Source organism: Vespa mandarinia, chromosome 20, assembly GCF_050613455.1.
Source record: "Vespa mandarinia isolate Hongniang chromosome 20, ASM5061345v1, whole genome shotgun sequence".
In the NCBI taxonomy this organism is placed as follows: domain Eukaryota; kingdom Metazoa; phylum Arthropoda; class Insecta; order Hymenoptera; family Vespidae; genus Vespa; species Vespa mandarinia.
Genome location: NC_140829.1, coordinates 530,595 through 548,570, shown reverse-complemented (window position 1 = coordinate 548,570; position 17,976 = coordinate 530,595). Strand labels below are relative to the sequence as shown.

The following is a 17,976-nucleotide window of genomic DNA, read 5'->3' as shown; positions in this document are numbered from 1 at the left end:
GGAAAAATTTGTTAGTTAGAAAATCTCCAGGAGAGAATTTTTTTTTTTTATCTCAAATCGATCAAAAACGAAGTGGTGTGGGCACACGCGAACTGTTCGATTATCGGACGAGAGAAACGAAGGGAACGAAGAGAAGGAGAAAGAGAACGAGAAAAAGGAGGAGGACCCTACCGCGGATAAATTCTATCTGTCGAACGTCCGTCGGCTGTACCTGCCAGCATTCGTTGCACGGCAAACTGCAATTAATCCGTTTTATAGATGCTGCCGATGTAAATGAAGTTTCCGGCCGAATGTCCAGCCACGGAGAGAAAACGAGAGAGATCGTCCGATGCCGAGAGTCCGTTAGATAGAGCGAAAAAGCGAGAATAAGAGAGAGAGAGAGAGAGAGAGAGAGAGAGAGAGAGAGAAAGAAAGCATCGATAGACAGAGAGGGAAGGAGAAAGAGGCAAAATCTGAACTTGGTCGATAAACGTAAAAAAAAACTGAAGCTTTAACCATTCGATAGTAAAAAAGAAAGCAATTAATAATAATCACCCTTCGCAGCTTTTCTAACGTTTAAAAGCGAGTTTCTTAGTCTTTCGATAGATTTATAAAGAAATTTGCGAGACGATTCGCAGATAAAAAACTTCTCTGCTACGATTTCTTCGATCGAGTTCCTTCAATGATTTTATACGACTATAAATCTCCTGTCGTTCAAGTAATAAAAAAAATCATTATTATACCTATTCTACTAGTACTATTTGTATTCTGTCACAAGTATTGATATTTGTTGAAAAATTGTAGAAAGTATTGAAGAGTCCAAGATAGAGAGAAACAAAGAGTATACTCGAAACATCCTTTAACGTGTGTCTAGTCGTTCTCTCGGGCATGTTCGTGGCCGAGCAAAGGGAGTTTTCCGTGTCGACGGGACACGATTCACGAAGAAATCGTAACGTTATGCCCTGATATCGGGAGAAGAGCTTCTCTTGGCATTTGGCCCGTAGACGATGGTTGTGACCTGACCTTAGCGTTCGTGATGGATGAGAGGACGCAGACTTTGCCGACAGCGGCGCAATACTGGACGCGAGCTAAGGAAGACGTAGATGCAACATGTGCAATTCGAAAAGTACCTATGTGTTTTCGTCCTACGATATTACTGCATCAAAGGAACAACTGCAATGTCATTCTAAGGAAGAAAGGCGAGAAATTTTTCAACGACTATTCTTTTCGAAACTCGATAGATATTAAAGCGTATCTACGTAAGGGATGCTTCGTCGCATTTGTGCTATGGGGCTCACATGTCGAAGTTATGAAAATTAATAAGAAAAATTGCTCATAAATTCGGTTGAAAGCCAGCCCTTCTACGAGGGACTGAGGCACGCGCTCGCACTAGTACGATAGAAGGAGAGAGGGAAGAGGCTGCATCTTGGCTCGGCAATAAAATTAGAATTATGTCGCGGCCTCCTCCTTCTCTTCTTCCTCCTCGGCACCTACGAACTACTTTGGAGCGAACGAGGAAGGATGTGGAGGGGGTAACGGAAGATCCTGGCGTTTGTTAGCGGCGCCGGAATGTGTCCTTGGCTTCTTAACGTATGAGTTACCCACCAAGATTACATCCATGTCTTACACCCGAGAGCTCTTCCTCCCCCAATGGTTATTAAATTCTCCCAGCCCTCTCTACCCTTCTCTCTTTCTCGCTCGATGCTTCTGGAGTTGACTTATGGCCGTCAACGATACGTTGGAAAATAAAAAAAGCCGGAGAAAACGGGCCGCGTTTTTCAACCGCGGGAAAAGTGAGTAAAGAAAGAACGAAGGGCTTCGTGTGGATGGCGCGCAAGAATTTTTATGAATACTTTTACCGACGCAGTACGCGAGAGAGAAAGAGAGAGAGAGAGAGAGAGAGAGAGAGAGAGAGAAAGGCGGAAGAAAGCGCGTAGCGTTTGCGAGAGATTGGCTTCAGCTTTCAAAGGGAACGCGATAAGCTTCGATCGAGAAGTAAGATGATTCAATCGGGAATGTCACTATCTTTTCTTCTCTTTCATTGAATTTTTAGTAAAAAACAGATGTCCAATTCCAGTCTCGCATTTTTGAGAGAGAAAAAAAGGGGAGAGAGAGAAAGAGTGAGAGAAAGAAAAAAAATAAGCGAACGAATCGTGGCTAACAAGTTGACGAAAAAACATGGTCCTCCCAGATTGATTTCTCTCTCTCTCTCTCTTTCTCTCTCTCTCTCTATTTCTCTGGAAAAGAGGAAAAAAGAAGTGAGGAACACGGGGCGTTTTCGATCGAGTGAACGAGCGACGATATCGTATTTGGTTCGTTAAAATATAATAACGAAACGAGACTCCGTCGGAGGTCGAATCGCTGACGAGCTGCCAGTCGCGGAACAGCAATTTAACCGTGAAACGAGGAGCGAGTCGTTCGCCGCCGACCGCAAATAGCCTCTGCCGCGAATTCACCCGAATCCGGCCAAACTCCATTCGCTTCGCGCTCTTATCTTCTATCGCGGTAATCGAAAATCCACGTCAATCGACAGGAATCTGCCGTTTGGTATGTAACTTCGTCTCTTCGTTCAAACGAGGGCATACATATCTATATATTAACCACGTACCAACTAAGTACGTAGGTGTATTATAAATATCCGAGCTTTCTATTCATATATATATATATATATATATATATATATTTATGACTTTCCCTACGTATTTGCCGATTTTTAAAAAAGCTCGACCGGCTTGGACGACGACTACGACAACGAGAATGACTCCATTGATGTTTTATTCGCCTCTTTTCATCCCGGTTCATGGTAATCACCACACAAAGAGAATTTTTCGTCAAACATTTCTTTGTCGTGGTAAATAACGCAAGAGTCGAGTCTTTCCTTTTTACGAGAGTATTAACGGCACCAATCATTTTCTCCTCTCATTTAGTTGCAATGAATTTGGCGCCATCGTATCTCGCGTCTTATTTATTTCTATGTTAATTTTGTATGTTCTTTCTTTTTTTTTTTTTTTATTTTTTTTTTTTCATTATTATTTCATTGTACGTGAAAAACTTACTGGAAAATGTTTTTTCTCTTTTACGGGAAAATTCGTGGCTGATGCTTTTATCATCCAACGATGAGAATTCTTTGAGGAAGGATATGGTCGTAACGATTAAAAGGAAGCTGAACCAGCTAGGATGGAAGTAACAATTTTCAAGGGGAAGTAGTGTGGACTGGGCGGCAGCAGCGACGTCGACGCCGCTTGGAGTGAAAGCCTTTAAGAAGCTTACCTCGATGACGGTGTAGACTCTTTGGAAAACGAGAGCAAAACATTTCGTCAGAAACGATACGCGCTCGCAAGCATGGAACTGAGAGACAGAGAGAACGAAAGCGAGGGAAAGAGAGAAAGAGAGAGAGAGAGGAAGAGAGAAAGAGAAAATATCTTTCATCCCCTTTTCCTTGTGTATTAATAATGGAAGCAGATCCAAATATACGTTTCCGCGGATGGCCTTTCGAGTAAAGCCCAGCGCGATACTTTCTCATTTCCGACTTGGATCATCCCTTATCCTGAATTATTTCTTCGCGATGGTATCCCATTCTTTAAGGAAGAAGAAGAAGGATGAGATGGGGATAAATAAAACGTTCCGAAAGGCTCATCGGAAACCGGTTTCGTCATCTTTTATCATCCTCTCTTCTGTTTTTTAACGAAATGAATCGATCGACGGATCGATTAAAGCTTATATTTACCATTTACGTCATGCATCAAAATCTTCGTCTTCATTGGGTTATTTCAAAAAGAAAAAAAGAAAAAAGAAAGAAAATTCAAGATGGAATTGTGCAGTCTCGATAAAAAATTCGTAATTACGAATCGCTTTGAACGTTATCAAATGTGATGTTTGAACGATATAAGGTAACGACGAGTGTAAATTCATTATTCGTGAATGTGGTAGTAATCTAGAGTAAATTTTTACAGTCGATGTAATAGGTAAGGTCGACGCGTCGACACGTTCTCTTAAGCGAGCAAAGAAATCGGAATATTCCAGAAGGGTAAAATGGTACCTACTCTTCCCGATTCGACGGTTTTATAAATGGTGGGTGGGTTTGAAAACGGTGGTGGAATGGGAAGGGGTTGAAGGGGGAACGGTGGATACGGCGAATTAATTCTCCGCGCATAATTCTCTTATCGTTGACCGTCCTCGGGCCTGCCACTTAATAGGACGTTTGTATTCCGAGTACTTTCTATTCCACCTGCCATTCCCGCCGTTGCTGATCCTACAGAGTCGTAGCAGTAGCAGTGGGAACAACGATGGTGTCGGGAGAGGCCCTTCGCAGGCTCACGATCCTCCGATAACCAATTCGTTTGCGAGGTACGCTTGCGCATATAATGATTATTCAAATCGTCAGGCTACGTTAGAATTCCTGTGCTGCTGGTAGAAGAGAGAAAATGGTAAAGCGAGAGTAAGAGAGAAAGTAAGAGAGCAAGAGAGAGAGGGAGAGAGAGAGAGTTCGAGGTTAAAGGGATGCAAGCGGAGAAGGTCGAAGAGGTTCTAGTGGAAAGATCAAATCCAACAAGTATGCAATGATCTGTGGTGTGTGATCCGGACCATTAGGTAAAGCTCTGTTTGTCTTTGTCTCTCTTCGTTTCGATTCTGTTTTCGCTATCTCTCTTTCTCTCTCACTCGCTTTCTCATACTCTCTCGTTCGAGGACACAGACAGAAAAGGGTAAAACACGTGTTTCCGCGATGCTTTTTGTCTGAAATCTCTTAGAAGCTCCCCTCGGATATCTCTCTCTCTCTCTCTCTCTCTCTCTCTCTCTCTCTCTCTCTCTCTTTCTCTCTTCGGACCTGCTAAATCTTCGACTGCAATCCGCGGCACGTGCGTTTCCAAGATTCATCCTCTTTTCTCCCCATGTTGTCATCGCGACAATATTCGACTAATATTCCATTCCAAAAAAAATACTTTTGTGGAAAGAAGAATTTAAATTTCTACGAGGAAAAAGAAAGCGGTCGGAAAAACGCATTACGTCGATTTCATTGGCACAACTTCCCGAATGATGTAATTGACATTATCAAATTACAGGTGGAAAATTGGAAGAAGAGAAAGATAGCCAATTCTCGTCAGATAGGCTAGAATTGTGGCGAGTTTTTGTTGCTTGTGTCAGAACATTTTCGAGAAAGAGGCGTAAGTGCAGAACGAGTAGATCGGACCTAATCCCGTTCAAATTTCCGGCCTCGATGCGCCTAAAGGAATTAGCATTCGATCTCGTCGTTCGTGAAGCGGATTGAAACGGGGGAGGATGTTTCTCTTGGGAATCGTTCCTGGCTTTGTTGGGGAAATTCTTGTCCAAGAGAATATTCGTTTCGTTCTGTTTCTCTCTCTACCTCCCTTCCTCCCTCTCTCTCTCGCTCTCTTTTTCTTTCTGTTTTATTTTTTTTTCATATTGCTGTTCCAGTAAAAGGAGAAAAGAGAAATAGAAGAAAGAATCAAACAAATGCCCGATATTTTTCAGTCACTCGTTACATCGCTACGTTTTCAAGATTGTTGAATTGTTTCGAGTTTGTACATTCTCTTGTTTTCTTTCTCTTCTCTCTCTCTCTCTCCCTCTCTCTCTCTCTCTCTCTCTCTTTCCATTTATAATTATCAACATCTACGGGTCGCATCTATCGAAGACGTTTGTAACAATAATCAAGAAGTTGAATTCGAGAAGTTTTCTCTGAATAAACGGACAAAGTGATTAAATGGGCGGTCGCATGGAACGAGTCGAGTTTTCACACTTCGAAATGGAAAGACAATTCTACCGCCGACGTAGAAGGAAACGCGAATTTCCTTCGTTTTCCAGTTCGCCTTGGAATGATTGAAAACGCTTTGCCAGATTAAGTTTCGTAGTAGTCCTAAGATAGAGAGAGAGAGAGAGAGAGAGAGAGAGAGAGAGAGAGAGAGAGAGAGAGAACAAAATGACGACGCACCGTGTTAATTTGATCGAACAAGATGGTATGTATCTTTTGATAGGTAGATAATCTCATTGTAAAATTTTATGAAATACTTTGCGAAGATTGTTACACGTTTTACCTAGTCATGTATAAAACCACACGAGTAAATGTTAAAAATTCGTTGTTCAAAATTTGGCCAACTGTCTCGTGCATCGAGCAGAATATAACTCGAGGAAGGAAACAAGATGGCGTGTTTCAGCGACATAATCCAGGAATGGAAAGGTAGTAGGTGGCTGTGTAATAGTAGCTAGGTGCGAGATAATGGCACGATCCGTAGAGCTAGCGTTAGGTAATAATGTTACCCTATCAGGCATCGATTAGGCCCTTTAAAGCACCGGCAATCGAGCATCGCCGGTGCTGTTCGCCTAGCTCCCTCATTAGCTTGATTACCGGAATTGAGAAATGATTATCGCGAGGAAAGTGAGAAGGAAACGATGAGAAACAAAGATGGATTCCAGCCTTTCTACGTGTTTTCACGATTGAGAATATCGATTTAGAACATTTTTCTTATTCCTTTCTGTCTTTCCTTCAATTCTTTTTCGTTTTTCCTCCTTCGAATCACGTTATCCCCGTCGCAATAATTCCCTTGTGGCGCTCGTAACGCGCTAGATACGCAAAAGGATAATAAAAAAGGATCCAAGAGGTGGAGGAAGAGGAGGACAAGGGGAAGGAACGAGGAGAAACAAAAGTACAACAATACGCTCGTCTCTCGAGTGGCAATACGAAATATGGGGGGTGGTTCCAACGTGAAAGTGCATATGTTGTACGCAACTCCCATGAGCGCTCAGATTGAAACGGGGATGAGGGTGGCCGCGCGTAGTAGAATGAGAGAAAGAGATAGAAAGAGAAAGCAGGAGAGAATGGGACTGGAAAGTGCCATGGGGTTGCGAGTTATGAATTAACTGTCACCACGTCTTTGATTTGTGACGTCTCTCTGCTCTTTCTCTTACTCTTCTCTCTCTCTCTCTCTCTCTCTCTCTCTCTCTCTCTCTCTCTCTCTCTCTGTCTCTCCTTCGTACATGCTTTTACTTCGCCGCATTCTCCCATATACATCGATTCGCTAGCTTTCCGCCGTGGCTCTCTCCGTTTTCGCGCCAACTTTCTTTTTCCTTTGTTCTTCCGCCCTCTTTTCTCCATTTACCGTCTCGATTTGCCTCCGTTTGATTGATTGAGCACGATGGAACTCGATTTCAGTGAGTGGCTTTCTCCCGTCCATGCTCACAGACACACACACATACACAGACACGCGCACGCGCACACATACCATCTATTTCTTTCTCTCACTCACTAGGTGTCCCTCTATCTGTCAGTCTATCTTTCCATCCGTCTCCCTCTACCTTTCAGCCACTACAGTCACGGTACTAATAACGGCGTTAACGTTCGTACGGCCTCAGGGTCAATCTTGTTTTCTCCCTCTATCATTCGTCCTTCTCGTTCATCGATCTTCCGACGAAGCTAACGCTTTCGCGCGTGACGTTCTTGATAAAAGAAATTATCCGAATGTCAGAACAACTGTAATTCAGTGGCGTGCTGCGAGTATATTTCTACGAAAGATTGCGATGTCGACTTATAACAAATCAATTTTCCACGGAATATCTTCCTTCGATCTCTTTTTCTTCTTTTCTTTTTTTTCTCCTTTAGATAATAATTTCCATTATTATCGATAAACAGAAAATCATCTTGAATTGGAATTGGTTTATGGATTCAATATTGACTGAACATTCTTCTTTCTATTAGTATTTACTAAACGAGCATAAACTCCAAAAACGTCCTCTAGCTATGAATCGTGAAACTATATACGCTGTGTAGAAAAAAGAAAACAACACGTAGTCATTAGGCATACGTCGCTTCGTTCGTTCGAACGTGTGTTTATTTCCATTGAGGATTGCTTCGGATAACATTCTTACAGAGAAGATAACTGTGATCCTGAGGGGAAGGAAAATGGTGGAAGATAATGATTGATAGTGAAGCGTATTCCGTTTTACCGAAAGTTCTTACTTTATCGGGCGAACTTATCGTTGAAGAGTTAGCGACGAAGAACCCTCTTTTCCTCCCGTCCTTCTTATCCGCATCTTCGCCGTCAACCTTCCGAGACATCGATGCCTCGCACTCCCGCCGCGAGTCTAATTAATTTAATTAATTATCAAGAAAGTTTTACGTGAACTCACACGGTGCCGAACGTAAGACGGCCGACAATTTCCATGGTTCGCCGATAAAACCTTGCCGGATATTGCGCAGATCCAACGGCAGGTTCGACGGAAACGCCATCGCTTCGTTTCGATGTATCTTCGTTATATCGAATCTTTCGATTTAAATCAATATCTTATAAGCGAAGAAACTCTTTGAACTCGAACTAATGAAGGAGACGCAAATAAGAAGTACGTTCAAACGTTCCTCTCTTTCTATCTATCCGAAGATTCCTCTTCCGTAGCGTTAATTTTTTAACATTCGAAGCAAACCCTTGGCTGGAACTGTACGAAGTAAACTCCTGAGTTAACTCGATACAATTTGCCTCGCAAAGATCCGAAGTACTCGGAGATCGTCCGTAAAAGTAAAAGCTCCGACTACTTCGCGTTCTTTGGCGACGATTATCGAGCGATTTTAATAATTCATTTCGCTGCTACGACTACATCGACGCTTCACCGCGTTCCCATTAAGGTCTCTTTAACTTTGTCGATTCTCTCTACTTTAGTGCATCGAGCTACCTTCGAGCTCGATTCTCTAACGTTAACTTGGTGGCTTCGAAGACGGTTCCCTTGGTAATTCTAAACATTTTTTAAGAAGGAGATCGAAAATGATGAAGGAAAAAAGAATGAGTTGAAGAAAAGTGGGTAAAGAAAGTAATAGAGAAAGAAATATAGAAAATGAGATGGTATTAGAAAAAAAAAAAAAGACGTGTAAGTAGTTGAAAGGAGGAATAAGAAGAGGGGAGTAGGAGGAAGAAGAGAAGGAGGGAAATAATGCGGATGCTGGAGGAGAGTGGTGCCCGACAAAATTACAATTTGGGGGATGTAATTCCGGCCGGGAGAAATGGCCTCCACATACCGAGACTCCCGGCTGATGGTGGTAGTGGGGCCGAGTAGATGTCTCGGTGTGCAGAAGAGAAAGAGAGAGGGGGAGAGAGAGAGAGAGAGAACGGGGAGAGAGATTTATCAACAGCTCGTTTCGCACTAACTAGACGGCGGAAACTCGAAAGATATTGCATCAGCGAAGCGATGATAGCGCCACGACGACTGGCATTAAATTGCATCCGGTCGTTGCAGGAATTTAGCCGCCATTACCGTGTCCCTCGCACGGCACCGACTCTCTGAGAGACTCCAGCTCCTTGGGCCGAAACTGAAACCGCCCGTTTCGGAAGACTACGATCCTCTATATGTGACACATACTCGGAGACACGTACGTAAAGTTAGGTGGAAGACGGTAGGAAGACGCGTCAGGTGTTCCAAGGATAACGCTTCGTGATAGTAATCGACGAGCGAATATGGATGGATTCCTCGCTTTCTCATTAGGTTTCCATTAGACACCTTAGATATCTATTCCTAGCTCGTCCCGCATTTTCGAGAATCTATCTGGTATTTCTGTCCTAACGGAAATCATCAAATATTTCTAGATAATTTGTCCTTATTATATTTGTCAAATTGTTTATAAACTGATTAATGTATTTTTATATTCTCATTGATATTGATCCTTATATTTTAATAATTAAAATAAAAAAAAAAGAAGGATTAATCACGACTAACAACGAGTAATTTTTTCAAAATGTTTCAAAAGGGAAATCATGATCCTATAAAAAACGAGATTCGATATATTTTTTTCTATTCTGTCTGTCTCTCTCTCTCTCTCTCTCTCTCTCTCTCTCTCTCTCTTTCTACCTTTCGCTTAGAATCTCAGGAGTGAAGATGGACGAGAGGATGAGTAATTTATCCATTTGGCGGTTTTGATCAGAGTAAGAGCCCTCGAGGCACGAGTGTCCTAAACTCCGACCTCAGACAATCCCCTCTCGGTGGATCTCTCTCGTGGAAGCGATCCACCTCTGCTGCCTCTTCGCCCGCAGCTCTCACCAACGAGCACCACCGACATCACCGACGTCACCACCACCACTACTACTACATATATGCTTAACGCGGTAACGTTTACTCGATCCACTCACGTTCCATACCGTAGTTCTCTTTACGAAACAACAACCTGTTATACTCCTATCGTAATTTGCATTTACACTTTAAACGAACGCACCAGACTCAAGTCAAAATATTCGTCACTTTGAAAAGTTTTTTGCTCGTTTTCTATTTTACATGTACGTTTGATCTACGATCTACGATTTTCAAGCGATTGTACACTAAATAGTATTTCATGTTCATTCGTCTGCTTGAAATATTCATACGTACAAGAAATGATGACATTTGCTCTAATAGACAATCCGGCGAACCCAGCTTTTTCTGATTTTTTATTCATAAAGCTAGATATTGAAAATAGAATCTTGATGATCCTTCGCGAGTAAGACTTTTAACTTAATAATATATGTATATCACGGGTATCGAGAAGAATCGAAGATAAGCTAATTTATTCGCCAAAGGATCGGGTCGATCGACCGATTGATGAATTACCTTCTCTGCCTTTTCATTTTCGTAAAACGAAGAAAAACCTCAACGACGGCTTTCTTTACGGAGTTACGATAAACATCGACGTTGGATGGTGCTCTTAAATTTTCGCAAAAATACACAGCTCGACAATTTGCGTCGGCGGCATTAAGAACGTGGTTCGAGTATGCATTAACCTACATTTCTAGCTTACATAATTTCAATGATGGTGCGGCAATACCACGATCGATACCACTTCCTTTTTAATTTCTGCAACGGGTCCGCCTTCGGCAAATATCTATTTGCAACTTCCTCCATCTACTTCCATCCTTCCTCCCTCTTTTCTCCGATCGTACCGAGGACGATGCGTAAAGTAAAACGCTTCGATTATGCGCGTATCGCGCGACATAGTGGTAAAAGCGTAGCACACGACTATCGTCATTAACGGCAGACCACATTTAACGCGTCCCGATGTCGATGGTAGCGCCGCGCACGAATTCAATCCTTAAAACGCTTCTCGTACCTATCTTGTCCGCTATTCGATAATAATTACAGAGAGGAACAAGATTTCCAATAGCATGAGAGAAGAGCGCATACATTGGGTCTACATTGTTTCGGACAACACGTGTGCCGCGCTGCGCTGCGCTGCATTGTGTTAAGCCGTACTGTTATGCGGAGAGAAGACTTCCGTATGCCGTGGCGACTGCCACTAATTCGTATTTAAAGCTTTATCGAACGCACGCGTATCCGTACAACAATTTCATGGTTCACAGAACGCATCCTGCAGGCAGCGCCGTGGGTAACAGTACGATTTTACCGCCATTCCCATTCAACTCCCTACAGGCTTGCGTATATATTACGAACGTATAATCGTGCTCATACTCAACACGAACTAATTCTTCGCAACCCCCGAAGGTACAGCCCTTTTCCAACGGCACTTGAATCTATGGGAACGTCTAGGCTAAAACCCATGCGTATAAATCCTTCCTGTAATTCGTTCTGTTCAACGATACGTTATAATTTATTCGTCGCATTCTTCAACAATTTATATTTAATATGGTAATGGAGGGATGAACGGTTGAGAACGATCGTCGAAGCAGGAACGCCGAATTAAACGCGACGGTAACGCCCTTACGAGGATTAAACGTCTACGAGCGCGTGAATCCACTTCGAGGATTAATCAAAACGATCGTACATTAAGGGAGTTTCATCTTCGTTGTATCTATCCGTCCATAGACGACTATACGATCGGTTCAACGTGCTTCTCGACTCTCTAAAGCGCAAAGCTACACAATCGAAAGATCGAGTAAAAGCTGAAGGAGTTTGATCGTTTGACCAAGCGGAAACTCAACAAGACTCTAAGTTTACCGGCTAACCCTGCGCCCGCTACGATGCCTTTTCAAGACTACTTTCTTTTTTCGCCTTTATTCCTTCTCCTTACCCTCCTCCTCTTACACCGCTCTTATCACTAAAGTACTGATACTTGCACATTTATTCCGCTCAAAGAATTTTACGCCAATATTTTTCCTCCCTTGACAATTTCTTTTTATCGGCTAATACTAACTCTCTGTATCGCCGGTGGATCTCCAATCAAACTTGCTTTTAGATCACTCACTTTTAGACGACTTTTCTTTTCTCTCGTTGTCTCGCATATTGTTTTACTTGCCTTTTATTTTCCCCTCCCTTCGTATCCGATGCAATTTTAATCTCGAATTTCACGAAAATTATCCTCCCGTTGGAACGGCTTAAGCGACCAATGCACGAGATTGCATGCCTGTTATATCTATCGCTATCTATACCAATACCGCCGCTTACTTTTTAGAAAATATCATACTTGAGAATAATAGAAGATCATATGGGAATAATATTTTTAATTTATACCTATTCGAATAGACATTTTTCGCGTTATTTTATACGCTATTATATAGCTCGATATTTCGACTTTTAATAATTATTCGAAAGAATAAGCTGCCGATTCTTATGATTCTATTTACTTACGATTTCGTAGAATTGCGACGTACTGGTTGTCTGACGGCAAATGATGATTCTGTAACGTTACTTACAGCTACGGGAAAAGTAAGAGGCTCGTCGCGACGATTAATAATAATAGTAACAATAACGACTTTATTGCCACATACATAAATAGATGGACATGGCCGACGTACAGCGTACAAGCTGGATCGCATCCTGATCCTTTTACAATAACTACATTTTTTCTTTTCCTTCAGGTTTACCACAAAACGCGATCGAAAATAAACAATCCTGAATTATACGATTTACCACTAATTGGCATTACGAATTAGGCGTTTTATCGCGCATTGAAGAAAGATTCGTTTGTCGTCGCTAAAGGAGAGAATACGAGTTTGTCGGATTACCTCTCGCAATGTAATCGATGTTAGACCACTTCTTCGTTCGCTCATTTGCGAAAATAAAAGACAGTGTGTCTAAGAAAAAGGAGGTAAAATAAAAAGTTGAACTAAGAAGAAAAGAAAATGTAGAAAAAAAAAAAGGAAATTAAATGGTTTACGGAAAGCGGATAGACGAGGAGCCGTAGATTTTTGTTATTTAATGATGCTTCTGATGTCTAAACGCACGTTACGTTTCCACTGCTATACAAGATATACATCGCGGGGTAGCGCCAGCAACAATGCTACATACACATAGATGTCCGCAGAACCCTAGGAAATCCGCATCGTCGTTGTCGTCGTCGTCGTCGTCATCGTCGTCGTCGTCGTCGTCATCGTTGTTGTCGTTAATCGAGTCTCCGCGCATCACCGGGCACACACGACTTGCGCGAAGCTACTCCGTGGGTCGACGCGGACGCACTCTACAAAGGGTAATATACAATGTGCGATCGAAATCCAACGAATCGAAGGAGCGATCGAACTTCCTAGCGACTCTCTCCTTTTCGCTACGTAGAAAATCTCAGGTCGAGCGAGTATCGAGGAGTAATTCAATCGCTTCTTCAACGGGTTCGATTCGTTTGATACTGTTGCAATGTTTTCCAAAAAAAGGCCTCGTCCTTTGATCCACCTGCAGTAGATCGCGGTGTGTTTTCCGTCGTCCGTACGAGGATCTTAAGTCGCACAGACGGTTCTACGAACTTTATTTGCACGATGCGTCGGCGCATTAGCAAACGGATTTGTCCGCTTGACAGATACCCTCAGGTCTGGCAAGAAAGAGCTTCCCGTTTGCGCAGGCACAGAGCTGATAAATGCTCGTCTCTCTTTGATTTTGATGAGTAGAGGATCTAGAAGAGCGTTGTTGTTGTTGTTGTTGTTGTTGTTGTTGTTGTTGTGGTTGCTGCTGTTGTTGCTGCTGTTGTTGCTCTTGTTCTGGTTGTTGTTGCTGTTGCTCCCTCGAGGATCGTCCTTGGACCGTTACAGCTGTCTTCAGACCTTTTAGAAAGACGGATTTGGAATCGAGCTTTATAGCACCGTGAATGCTTTGTAATTTCAAGTCGGTCAAACAAGACGCCGAAATTTCGTTCGCCCACGATTCCAACACTACCCGCTGAGGTGCGCTGATCTTTAATGATCTTGTCGCAGATTCCAACCTACGAGAAAACAAATGGAGAACATTTATCATTCTTCTTCGTCTTTTCCAATGATTTATTTTCGATGACATTCGTAATGTTCTTCTATGCTTACCTGAGACCTCTGCCAGATTCTCCTCTAACTAACGGGGTCTGCACGCTGCCCTGGAAAACGGCACCCCCATCACCGGTTACCTTCAACATGTCTGCTCCTACCAGAACTTGTTCTCTATTCGCGGAGAAAAGAACTCCTCCTCGTGGATCGGTTATTCGGAAACTTCTCGAAATGCAGTCGACGCGATCCTCGCCTGAAATAACATCGAAATTCTTCAAAATCGAAAACCTTATACGTTCTTTTTGCTTTTAGAGCGAGCGATTAAATAAATCGCTCGTTCAGTTCTCTCAAACCTATAACGTATTGTTATTTTTTCTTACCCACGGTTAATTTCGCTAACAATCGACCATCATGCGACCTCGCCGTGGCCGTAAAATTGCTCCACGATTCGAGCACTAAATTTTTACCTCTTCGAGACCTAAGGCTCGAGGCCACGAGGGCGTCTAGAATAGCGGCCTGACCTCTTAGCTCGATCCCCCCAGGCACCACTTTTAGCGAACCGATACCCTCCTGAAAGAAGAGGAAATGATTGTCAGGGAAAGAAACGGACTATCGAACTTTTCTTGCGACGGGAACGTCGATAAAAATGCATCTCCCTCTCTATCTCTCTATCGATATCCGCTATTTTCCTTGCGAAACGCTCGCATTGTACGCGACCGCCTTTACGAGCTTGCGTATTATGCAAAAAAAGAAATAGAAAATGGAAAAGAGAGCAAATCAAAAAATTTCAATTCGAAGGAATTGTATCTCGTGATAATGTCAAAAATGTATCTTGTATAATAAAATGGCTAGCATTTGGCATTCTTCGAGCTTTGTAAGCATGCAATAGCTATCTGCCTCTTATCGTTTCGAACCTTTCAATAATAAATCCAGTGATGAGCCACGTGCACTCTATACGCTACGGCCTCTATTGTGCCACTACTGCCGCCGCCGCCGCCGCCGCTTGAAATATTTCGTGTAATATTGGAAAATCGGCGTAGGCAGAATTTTATTTCTACGAGGTTCGTCTACCTCGTACATAAAATATATATCGAACAAGGAATAAGATTAGAAAACAGATCGCAAAAATGAAATGTATTTATAAATTGTCAAATCAAAAACTGATATGTTAATTTATTAGATTTTCCATCAGCTAACGGAAATATATAAAATTTATTTCTTTTTATTAAAAATAAAATTCTATTGAAATGAATATGTAGGGACCATTGTGGATAAATGATAAAAATGTTCTAACGCTTTCTTAGTTATAGCTTCAAACAATTGGTCTATACGAAAAAGTTAACTTATCTTGGAGGTTTAACTTTCACAGTCATGAAACGAACGAGGGCATTTTAAAGATTTTATATCGCCAAGGTACATCTTCTTTATTCATCCCTTTTGATTGATTTCCAATGATTGGTCGTTCGATCGAGGGACAATTTATCTGTTATTGCTGTGGAAGAAAGGAAGAACGTGGTCGTTGGGTAGTCGCCAAACCTACGATAAATCTAAACTACCGACTAATTTTCCTCTTGGTATGCGCGCGTATACGACACGTTGATTCGAGTTCACCGCGTTGATGAATTTTTAATGCTCGGAAACGTGCAGGAATTCATTAAAATGAATCGTAATCGTTTCGACTTAAGCTACGACATACAAACGTCTTTTTAAAGTGTTAAACTCCAGCTACGTTATAGTCCGTCGAAATCTTGAAAGGGAATGGAATAGATCCGTATTTTTTGCGGACTACCTTTATAACGGCAGTACTCTTTCAGAATCCTGCATCGATCGGGCGAGCGTCATTGTGGTTGCAGTAGGTTTTCAAGGTACTGCCACTCGATTAGCCAAATCGTTCGGAAAACGATACGATCTTTGTGCCTCCTCTACTTAACCGTAACCGTAAACTTCGATACCATCGAGAACGATGAGAGTTCGAAGAACGAGAGATAACGTTCATCCCTGTTTTTTTTTTCTTTTTTTTTTTTTTCGATCTTCCCTTTCTTTAATACCTTTCTACGAGCTGAATTTAGAATTAAAGTGGATATTTTTCTGATCTTCCTTTTTATTCTTATATTTAATACATTGAATGCCAAATCTCCAGTGTCGGGCATTCAATTTCGAAGATTTAAAAAATGTAAAAATGTTTAAAATGAAGATTTTTGAAATTTATTTTGTGACATATAAAAGACTAAAAGCAGACTTGTTAATAAGAGTAAAATGTATAATAAGTGATATGACAGTAAGTTGTTCTATAATTTTTATTAAAAAGATTTAGACAAGGAACCTAGATTAATATATCAATTTTTAATTAGAGCAGTAAAATTTATCTTTCCTCGTAATATCTTTGAAATTTCTATTTTTTAAAATTAAATAAATCAATTTTGTCTATTGTTCTTTCGTTTGTGGTTATTGGTTTTTATTGACACGTTGATTGATATATTATATGTTGAAGGAAAGAATAAACAGATGATGATAAAAAAAGAAAAAAAAGTATAAAGTTATTTTTATTTTACGATCATGATACGTTGGCTGTAATCGAGATGAGTGCGAGTTGAATCAAACGCGAAATAATTGAATGTTAAAGTTACAATCGTATCACCCGAACATTATAAAAACTTCTTGGCTCTTTCGCATATTATTTTTTTAACGGTATGCTATTATGAAATTTTAATCCTCAGATTATAGGAAAACGAACGTTCTTTCCTATATTTTTTTTCCTCACTCGTCCACATCGTTCAAACGGTAGATTATTCATCCCAAGGAAGAGATGTTTGCAATAATAAATAAAGATCCAACGCCAATAATAAGATTAATAACGGAGACCGTTTTCTGGTTGCGTCAAAGTGTGATCGAAGGAGTAGAGTGAAATTACTTAATGGTCAATGAAAATCCGTGATAATCGATTAATATACTTACTTCGTATACTTGTAGATTATATCCTTCGACGTGACCGATGATTAATGTACTCGCGTTTCTCCTTATAATCGCTTAAAGTATCGTTTTCGTAGAAGCACAAGATAGTTCGATCTTACGTAAAAATATTATCCGTTCATTTTTTTTTTGTCTCTCTTAGATCGCAATTTTTACATTTTAAATATAATTTTATTCATCGTCGCGTCCATTGATCGTTTAAATTATTCGTGCTTTTACAACTCGAAGAATATTTCTCGTTCATCGTGGTGATCGATTTAAATTTATTACCCGTGCGGGTGTGCTAGATATATACATATTATAATACACGAATAGATATGTATATTTACAGGCGTCCAGTGTGGTGCAAGGGTGTCGTTCGTGGCACGGGCATTGCTCCAATTTCTCCCCTTCGATATCGCCAGAAATGCGGAAACACGATTCGACGGCGAAGCATACGTGTAGGAGGAGCTCCTCGTTTCTCCCTCTTCCTCTCTCTTCCAGGTTGGAGGACGTAATGAAATCCAAATAACATCCCCCCTCCCTCCAGTAAGCGTATATCATCGTAACGACGCCCCCGGACGTTAGTCGGCTGCTCGCCGTCCATAAATTAATACAAAGCGCGTTATTTACAAGGATTATAAGAGCATTTCGTTTTCACGCCCTCGCCCTTACTATAGACCCTTGGTACGGCTTTACTTTCGTCAACTTGTTCTTTGTTTTCCGATCGTACATCGAGATACGGCGGATACATTATCGACGAATAATCAAAAACTTTTTATTATGTGAAAAGTTACGTTTTACGTCGTATAATTATACTTTAAGTTAACAAAGAAGGATGTAAGACAGAGATTATAATACTTTGAAGGGATGCCACTTTAATCCATACCAAGGGAAACATTTTTTCCGC

General features: G+C 41.3%; 2 protein-coding genes across 11 annotated transcripts in view; one reads left to right on the top strand and one right to left on the bottom strand.

Annotated features, from left to right (window-relative positions):
* The window catches only part of LOC118448312 (protein Cep78 homolog), a 58,793-nt gene that overhangs the window by 3,472 nt on the left and 37,345 nt on the right, over positions 1–17,976 (top strand). Inside the window, exon 5 of one of the 3 annotated variants that reach the window (XM_085663169.1) lies at positions 259–1,683. The exons of the other annotated variants lie outside the window; for them this stretch is intronic. Within the exon in view, the coding sequence (XP_085519295.1) occupies positions 259–350 (92 nt within the window). The 3' untranslated portion in view covers positions 351–1,683. Of the gene's footprint in view, positions 1–258; positions 1,684–17,976 lie in introns of those variants that run through there. 3 annotated transcript variants of the gene reach the window in all.
* Positions 12,663–17,976, bottom strand: part of Scgdelta (sarcoglycan delta) — a 192,522-nt gene continuing 187,208 nt past the window's right edge. For all 8 annotated transcript variants that reach the window (XM_085663173.1, XM_085663176.1, XM_085663175.1 and 5 more), the window contains 3 exons: positions 14,498–14,687; positions 14,178–14,370; positions 12,663–14,083 (listed from right to left, as the gene is read on the bottom strand). In XM_085663173.1, coding sequence (XP_085519299.1) covers positions 13,657–14,083; positions 14,178–14,370; positions 14,498–14,687 — 810 coding nt within the window. In that variant the 3' untranslated portion in view covers positions 12,663–13,656. The remainder of the gene's footprint in view (positions 14,084–14,177; positions 14,371–14,497; positions 14,688–17,976) is intronic.